The sequence below is a fragment of the Chiloscyllium plagiosum genome, chromosome 27, assembly GCF_004010195.1.
Source record: "Chiloscyllium plagiosum isolate BGI_BamShark_2017 chromosome 27, ASM401019v2, whole genome shotgun sequence".
NCBI lineage: Eukaryota > Metazoa > Chordata > Chondrichthyes > Orectolobiformes > Hemiscylliidae > Chiloscyllium > Chiloscyllium plagiosum.
In genome coordinates, this window is record NC_057736.1 from 16,966,147 (window position 1) to 16,975,317 (window position 9,171).

General features: G+C 42.5%; 1 protein-coding gene across 2 annotated transcripts in view; it reads left to right on the forward strand.

Moving 5' to 3' along the window:
- Window positions 1-2,666: 2,666 nt before the first annotated feature.
- The window catches only part of LOC122563598 (E3 ubiquitin-protein ligase TRIM63-like), a 17,682-nt gene continuing 11,177 nt past the window's right edge, over window positions 2,667-9,171 (forward strand). For both annotated transcript variants that reach the window (XM_043717525.1, XM_043717526.1), the window contains exons 1-3: window positions 2,667-2,997; window positions 3,900-4,066; window positions 6,805-6,973. In XM_043717525.1, the coding sequence (XP_043573460.1) occupies window positions 2,839-2,997; window positions 3,900-4,066; window positions 6,805-6,973 (495 nt within the window). In that variant the 5' untranslated portion in view covers window positions 2,667-2,838. The remainder of the gene's footprint in view (window positions 2,998-3,899; window positions 4,067-6,804; window positions 6,974-9,171) is intronic.

The following is a 9,171-nucleotide window of genomic DNA, read 5'->3' on the forward strand; positions in this document are numbered from 1 at the left end:
CGCCGATCCAAGCCCACCTAACCTACACTAGCCCACTATCCAAATTGGCGATATATTTCCAAGTCAGGATGGTGAGTGGTTTGGAGGAGAACTTGCATGTGGTGATGTTCAGGGTGTGTGGTTGTGTTGGGTAGTGAGGAAGTGAGTTACTCACCACAGTATTCCTAGCTTCTAACCTGCGATTGTAACCAATGTGTTTAAGTGGTGAGTTCAGTTGAATTTCTGGTCAATGATAATCCCCCAGAAAATTGACAGTGGAGTATTCAGTGATGGTAACACCATTGAATGTCAAAAGGCAGTAGATAGATTGTCTTTTATTGTGATGGTCATTGCCTGCCATTTGTGTGACATGAATGCTACTTGACTTCTTGAGAGTCCAAGTGTGGATATTTAGATCTTGTTGCATTTGAACGTGGACTGCTGCAGTATGTGAGAAGTCGCAAATGGTGCTGAACATTGTGCAATCATCAGTGAACATCCCCACTTCTGACCTTATGATGGAGGGAAGGTCATTAATGAAACAACTGAAGATTGTTGGGCCTAGAACACTACTCTGCAGAGTTGTCCTACAGCTGCGATGACTGATCTCCAACAATCATGACCATCTTCCTATGTGTCAGGGATGAATCCAGCCAGCGGAGACTTTGCCCCCAATACCCATTGATTCCAATTTTGCCAGGTCTCCTTGATGCCACACTCAGTTGAATGCAGCTTTGACGTCAAGGGCTGTCACTCTCACCTCACCTCTGGAATTCAGCTCTTTTATCCATGTTTGAACTAAGGCTGTATTGAGGGCAGTAGCTGAGTGGCTCTGGCAGAACCCAAACTGGCTGCACTGAGCAGGTTATTGCTGAGCAGGTGTTGCTTGGTAGCACTGTTGATGACACCTTCCATTACTTTATTGATGATCGAGAGTAGACTGATGGGGGCGGTAATTGGCTGGATTGTGTTTACTTGTGTTTTGTGTACAGGACATACCTGGGCATTGTCGGGTAGATACCAGTACTGTAACTGTACTGGAACAGCATGGCTAGGAGAATAGCAAGTTCTTGAGCACAATATTACTGCCAGAATGTTGTCAGTTCCCATAGCATTTGTAGTATCCAGTGTCTCCAAACCTTTCTTCATATCATGTGGAGTGAATCGAATTGGCTGAAGACTGGTATCTGTGATGCTGGGTATCAGTGGAGGAGACCACTGTGCATCATCCATTCACCACTTCCGTCTGAAGGTTGCTGCAAATGCTTCAGCCTTATATTTTGTGATGATGTGTTGGGCTCTTCCATCATTGACCATGGTGTGATTTTGTGGAGCCTCCTCCTCCTGTAAGTTGTTTCATTGTTCACCACCATAAATGCTGGTGAGCCAGCAATGTCCATGTCTCACAAGGGAAAAAAAAAAATTTAAATGCATGTTTGTAGTCAGAAATGGTAAATTGTGACAGTATGGTGTCCAATGTTCTTTCTGTCACGTGGCTGATTAGGAACATCTCCTCAACTTAAACTCAGCCACTAGCACCAATTAGAAGGATTTATTGATTGATACTCAGCATGTTTGCCACATTATGAATATATCTTTCTTGGCTATTAAAATGTATAGTAGGGCTGAAACCTGGTGATTCTGGTTCAGTGGCTAGGATTGTAATCGTGCCACAAGACTTCCTACTGAGACTTATGAACAAACACATTTGAATTACTTGTGATTGAGAGTTAGAGCATGTGGGGTGTTGCACGTGTTGTGGGTGGACATCTGTTTGGGCAGTTTCAATGTTTACTAAGATTGATGAGAATCTGAACATTATTCTAGTTGTGCTCATGACCCACTTATGTCCAATGTTTAAGCCACAAAATGGTCGTGAACACATTTCAGGTAACTGGGCAAATATTCAGAGGAAACTCCAGGGCTTAGATCTACTAGTCTTTACAAAATTAATTCTTGGGTTGTCAGTGTTGTTGACAAGACCAGAATTTACTACATATCTTACGTTCAACAGCTGCAGAATCTTTGCAATTGATAAGTGGAAAGGATTTGTGTTTTCTTCAATATTAGCCACATCGACAATAACTCTGGATGCACCAACTAGAAACTTTAAAACAAGGCAAACCCACCTAGACCAATTCTCCATTTCACTCCTGGCTGCTGGTCACTACATTCTACTCTTTCACTATCACATCCCCCTGCTTTGAGAGTATCCCCATCCCCAAAAGACTGCATTTCTTCACAACCGCCCTTCCTGCTTTCAACAGTCTCCAGATAACCAACACCTACACAAACTTTCTGATGCCTTTCTCCCTCACTCTCAGTATCCATGATTATCTACATGATTGTCCTGTTAAAGTTCTTTCAAAATTCCCTTGATGCATTATGAAAACAAAATTGTTTTTGTTGGACATTTTGGACAAGATGTTTTCTACTCACCTTGATCTATTGGCAGTTATGTAAAATGTTTAGCAACTTTATTTTTATTTATTATTTCTGTGTAAGTTGTTTTGCTGAGTGTCACATGTGACTGCATCTCCAGGTCCTGCTTGTTCTCAGTTTCACGTTGCAAGTTTCTAATATGGGAGAAGTTATGTTGAGGACTATGTTCCCCCATCCCCCACCTCCCCGACCCCAGCTATCATGTGACACTGGAAACCTTTATAAAAAGGACATGAGCTGTCGTGCACAGACAGAAAAGGAATAAGGAGTAATCTTATCACAACGCCTGAGCTCCAGTGAATCTCTTCTGAAGAGGATACTAACAAGGAATTTGACTGAAAGCAACGACAGCGACAGGGAGAGGAAAAAGGCAACACAACTCAGCAGGTTTTTAAGTGGTGTGCACTATATTTGGAGATGGATTTCCAGCCGAACATTATTCGAGAATCCAGTACGATGGAGACGCTGGAGAAGCAACTGATCTGCCCAATTTGTCTCGAAATGTTTGAAAAGCCAGTTGTGATCCTGCCGTGCCAACACAATCTGTGCAGAAAATGTGCCAATGATGTATTCCAGGTTAGTGTTCTTAAGCTGGGTCCATTCAAACTGGGGTTTCTTTTCAGTGTTCCAAACTTTCAGAGACTGTAATATTTGGAAAAGCCTAACTCCTCTCAAACTTTCTTTGGAAAACTCTGACCCCTTTGCTGGGTTACAGTAACTTGACTTCAGTCCTCTGGTGTAATATCTCCATCAGTGGCTTGGTGTCAAGAATGGTTTGGTGTGGCCCCCATGAAATGCCATGGAATGTTGGTACTTTGATATGTGTGCTATACAAATAAAAGTCGGAGTTTAGCTTGTCGATCCCGCTTCCCCATACCTCACCAACATCAACCTTGACAATGAAGGTCAACTGGCTGTTTGACACTCGTAAGTACACTTACCAAGCTTAGGTCTGCTATGAACTGATGCCTATACATGAGCAAATTCCAGTGAGAGCCCCAGTTTAATTTCTTCCCCTTTCCTCAGCCCAGGGCCACTGAAACCAGTTGCAACAACTGAACTGAAGCTTGAGATCAGCTAGACTAACGCAAACATGAAAATGAACCTGAACCAAGTGCCCTCTGCACAATTGGTGCTCAAAACAGAAAGATGTGAAGCAAAGCAGAATTTCAATTCTTTAACACTATTCACAACCTCAGGTTGTCCCAAAGAATCTTATAATTAATTAAGTATATATTTCAAATAAAGTTACTGATATAATATAGGAATGATCGTTCAGGCTGAGGGCGACCTCTTTAATATAAAATTTAATAAACTTTTAACTGAATAAACTTTTTTAAAGCAGAAAGTTTAAGAAGACATCATTTGACATTATTTTTAAAAGTGATGAGTAGGTATAATATTACAGTCAGTTTTCTATGGTGCTAATGTGTGAGCTTGTGATTTTGTAGATTCACGTATATGTATGCTTTTTTTAGGCTGCTAATCCATATTGGCAGGGTCGAGGTACCATGATTTCTGGCGGTAGGTTCAGGTGCCCAACCTGTCGACATGAAGTTATCCTGGACCGTCATGGGGTATATGGACTGCAGAGGAACCTGCTGGTGGAGAACATCATTGATATCTACAAGGAGGAGGGCATCAGGTTAGCCTGGGGAACCATTTCTCCTTCTGAATCAAGTTTGTTGTTAGGGGCAGGGGTCAGAGATACAGCTGAGTGAGAGGGGGAAAGATGGAAACCCATTGCTGGGCTGGGAAGATGATTATTATAACACATCTCATGCAGTGGTCGCAAAGATGCCTCCTGGAGGTGTTTGCTGGAATTTACTGCACTCTGTCATGTGAACATGTCAAGAGTCCAAACCTTGTAATCTTCAGTTGAAGAGGGGATAATATTCAGGGACAATTGGACTGGGTCCAAAGATGTAATGCCAGCCCAGTTTGTTATATATTGTGTTTATTTTTGCAGTTCTGTTACAAAGTCATACGTTTCCTTTTATAATGGAACTTGCCCATGTGAACAACTCACATTGAAGATTACGAAGGCGCTAGATGGAGCAGATTACAGATATTTCCATCTGTAAGGGAATCCAAAACTAAGAGGGTTACAAAAATAAGGCATAATTAATCAAACTGATAAAGAATTCAGGAACAGTTTCTTTATTCAGTGAAACTTGCTACCATATAGAGTGGCTGAAGATGATTATTATAGATGGTTCTAAGAGGAAGCTAGATAAACACAAGAGGAAGAAATTAATAAAAAGATCTGTTGACATGGTGTGAATAAACTAGGTGGGAGAAAGCCTGCATGGAGTTTAAATGCCAGCATGGATCTTCCGAACTGTAAAATTCTTTGTCACAACATACTTCAATTTGGGGTAATATTACAGTGCCTTCACTGGTAGGAGGGTGTAATTACAATGTGACAAGTTTTAATACAAGCATGCTCAAATTTTAATAAGCATTATAAACTTGACTGGAGGAATATAAAACGTTCACAATATGTGGAGCAGAAGTAAGATTTTTGATGTCTGATAGATGCTGATTTCATAGATTAAGATCTTCAAGCTTTTCTCAATTTTTTGAGTGTAGATTAGGATAAAGTAAATTTGTAGCTATTATAAAATGTCATCTGCAAATTGAAATATTTTTTGAGTCTGTAAAGGTTGCACTAAATTAATTAGTCTGTGGACCAACAGTGACCTGTGTTCAAAAGCAATGAATTGTATCTCAATCACTGGGGAAATGCCTGAGGGTGGGATAAGATGTGGAATAAAGGAAAGTTATTTTTCAATTTCATATTCTACTGGTGGAAAAGAACCAGGTCATTAACCAGAGGGTTATAATTCAGATGAAAATCAGATCATACAATATCTAAAGAATTTTCTTTTCACTCTCCATGTTAAGATACAGTGACTTCCCACTGTATTCATATTCTCAAGGTCATCTGGGCAAGGTTTCAAGTGGTAACGATGACACAAATTTTATTTAGCCCAGCTGTTTCTCAATGTTTAAAAATAGTTGGTCAGTAACTACCCAACTTTGCTAAGCTGTGCCTTTAAAAAAAATGCCTGACCATTAACGAAATGAGTTACATAAAAATATCAGAATGTTATGACATAAAACAAATAGCATTTTTAAAAATCTAATGATGAGTGATTTAACTTTATGAACAATGAGCATCTCTGAAATGTAGCTGCAGCCAGAATAAATAATTTTAAAGAATTATGACCGTTTTTTAAATACCATCCAATGATTGCCTTCGTCACCAGTGTTAGGGAAGAGTTGGCATGATCAAGATAGAACTTTCATTTCAGTAACCCCATCACCAGAAGGACAAAGGCAGCAGCCACATGGAAATACCATCGCCTGCAAGTGCCCTTCTGAGTCCACTTTATTGTGACTTGGACAAATATCACAATTCCTTAATCATCAGTGAATCAAAGTTGTAGAACAGTACTGTGAGAGGACTTTCATCACAGACTACAGCTGTTAAAGATAATGAGATACCATCACCTTTTTAAGACCAAATAGAGGATGGATAACAAAGGACAATCTTTCCAGCAATGCCAACTGTCTGGGAATGAGTTTTTACAACTCTGCACCTTCTCCCAGTCTTGTATCCAAACCTCGTACTGCTCTCCAACCTGGGTCCACTGGTTATTGTGCTTTCCCCATCACATCCCCACCCGCCCTCTATATCACATTACATACGTCTCACTTGGTGCAGATGCTTACTTCTTAATCCTGCTGCCTTCAAGCTTCCTTTCTCCCCCAGAGCCCCTGAACATGTCCACCCATATTTATCAATAACTCCTCAAAAACATATGCTTTTCAATCGTGGTACCAATGTCTGTTCCTCTATCTTGTATTAATTATGTCAAACGCATCATGCATTTGCTGGCTGCAGTGTGCACAGGTTCCAAAATAGTGTCAGTTTATATGACCAAAAAAAAGGCACAATCACTCTGGGGGATTGAAGACAAATAGTCCTGAGTATTGGAAATCTGAAATGCAAACAGCAAATTCTGGAAAAGCACAATAAATTCATCAACATCTGTTAGAAATAGAACATTTTTTGGTGCAGATACTTGTCTTTTTACTGCCCACAGATCCGCTGTGTGTCACCAGCAATTTCTGTTTTGATACATTTAAAGAAACGATAGATAAGACAAGAGAGAGGAAGTATTAGGTTACCGTGATAGGTTGAAATTAATAGGGGTGGGAAAAGGCTCATGCGGAAAATAAACACCACCATCAGCTAGAAAGGGCAAACAGCCTGTTTCTGTGCTGCAAACTCGGTGTAATTCACATCACTCCTGTAATACTTCCTTATGATTAACAACATACTGATGAACATATATCTATTCCGTTGACATACAGCAAACCCTTGAAGAAAGGTAACCAGCCCATGTGTGAAGAGCACGAAGATGAAAAGATCAACATTTACTGCATCTCTTGCCAAGTTCCCACCTGCTCAATGTGCAAGGTCTTTGGAGCTCACAAGGACTGTGAGGTGGCCCCTCTACAGAATGTATTTCAACAGCAAAAGGTGAGGAATAGTTTAGGAAGAGAAAGAAGGGGCAGATGTGTGTCAAATCATTGAAAATTATTAAAACTGACATGGCACATTAACTATTCCTTTAAAAAGTACAATCAAAGCACTGGGATTCATTTTTATGGTAGTCCAATGCAGAGATATAATCTTAACACATGCATAGAGCTTTCGTTAGACCAGACATATGACTCTGATCATCAACTACTGGAATAAAATGATGTAAAAGCATACACCTGAGGAACCAAGTGACCTCATTTTATGTCATTATGAATCTGTAACATGACAGCAAAGAGAAGGGAATTGAGGAAAAGTGACTGAGGAATGTAATACAACATGACAGAAAACCTGTCTGGAGCTTTTGGCTCAAATGGCATGCAAATATTCTATAAACCTGTTGTGATCGACAAGAATAAAGCAGCAATTAACAATGCCTGGGCGATGAGGGGTTAACATAACCTTGTGCATAAACCCTCTTGACGCTCTGGCTAATTTTAGCACAAGTGTGTCGCAGTGCGACAGCTGGCCTTGGGTGGAGGGAAGGAGGAGGGAATTCTTCTGAGCTATGGTTCCCACATTTCAGCTAGTCTGTCTGCTTACTTGGAGAAATTTAAGCTGCATTGTGCTTTTCAAACCATGCGTTGGTCTCCTTGAATTGTATGAAAGTGTTATTCATAGCTGCATTGTGAGTAGGAGAAAGTAAGGACTGCAGATGGTAGAGATCAGAGTCGTGAGTGTGGTGCTGGAAAAGCACAGCAGGTCAGGCAGCATCCGAGGAGCAGGAGAATTGACGTTTCGGAGATAAGCCCTTCCATCAGAGATGAGGCTTGTGGGCCGGGAGGCTGAGAGAAAAATGGGAGGGGATGGGGTTGAGGGTAAGGTAGCTGAGAATGCAATAGGTAGATGAAAGTGGGCAATAGATGGGAAAGGTGATGGACAGGTCAATAGGGCGGTGCTGAGTTGGAGGTTTGGGACTGGGATAATGTGGCGGGGTGAATGTTGAAATGAGGAAACTGGTAAAAATGACATTGATCCTGTGTGGTTGTAGAATCCCAAGGCGGAATATGAGGCATTCTTCCTCCAGGCGTCGGATGGTAAGAGGAGGCCCAGGACCTGCATGTCTTTGATGGAGTGGGAGGGGGAGTTGAAATGTTCAGCAACAGGGTGGTGTATTTGGTTGGTGCGGGTCTCCCAGAGATGTTCTCTGAAATGAGAGGAATGTTCTCTGAAACGAAAATTCCACCTTAGGAAATCCCAGATGTCCTCCTTCTTCCAAGATCGCAATTTCCCTTCCCATGTGGTCAATGATGCCCTCCAGTGCATCTCCCCCACTTCCTGCACCTCCGCCCTTGAACCCCACCCCTCCAACCACAACAAGGACAGAACTCCCTTGGTCCTCACCTTCCACCTCACTAACCTCCATACACATCGTATTATCCTCCACCACTTCCGTCACCCACAAACAGACCCTATCACCAGAGATATATTTCCCTCCCCGCCCCTATCAGCTTTCTGGAGAGACCATTCCCCCAGCGACTCCCTCGTCAGATCCACACCTCTCACCCGCCCTCACCCCACTTCTGGCACCTTTCCCTGCTACTGCAGGAAGTGCAAAACCTGCATCCACACCTCCCTCCTCCCCTCTGTCCAAGACCCCAAAGGATCCTACCGCATCCGACAGAAATTTACCCGTACGTTCACCAATGTCACCTATGTATCTGTTGCACCCGATGTGGTCTCTATGTCAGGGAGACAGGACGCCAACTTGCAGATCGTTTCAGAGAACATCTCTGGGACACCCGCATCAACCAACCCCACCATCCCGTGGCTGAACACTTAAACTCCCCCTCCAACTCTGCCAAGGACATGCAGGTCCTAGGCCTCCTCCATCGCAAAACTCTAACCACCTGATGCCTGGAGGAAGAACTCCTTATATTCCACCTTGGGACCCTGCAACCACACAGCATCAATGTGGATTTCACCAGTTTTGTCATTTCCCCTCCCCCATCTTACTCCAGTCCCAAGCCTCCAACTCGGCACCGCCCTCCTGACCTGCCCATCACCTTTCCCATCTATCTGCTCCATCCTCCTCTCCGACCTATCACCTTCTCCCACCTACATCTACCTATCGCATTCTCAGGTACCTTCCCCCCAACCCCACCCCCCCTCCCAATTTTCTCTCAGCCCCCCAGCCT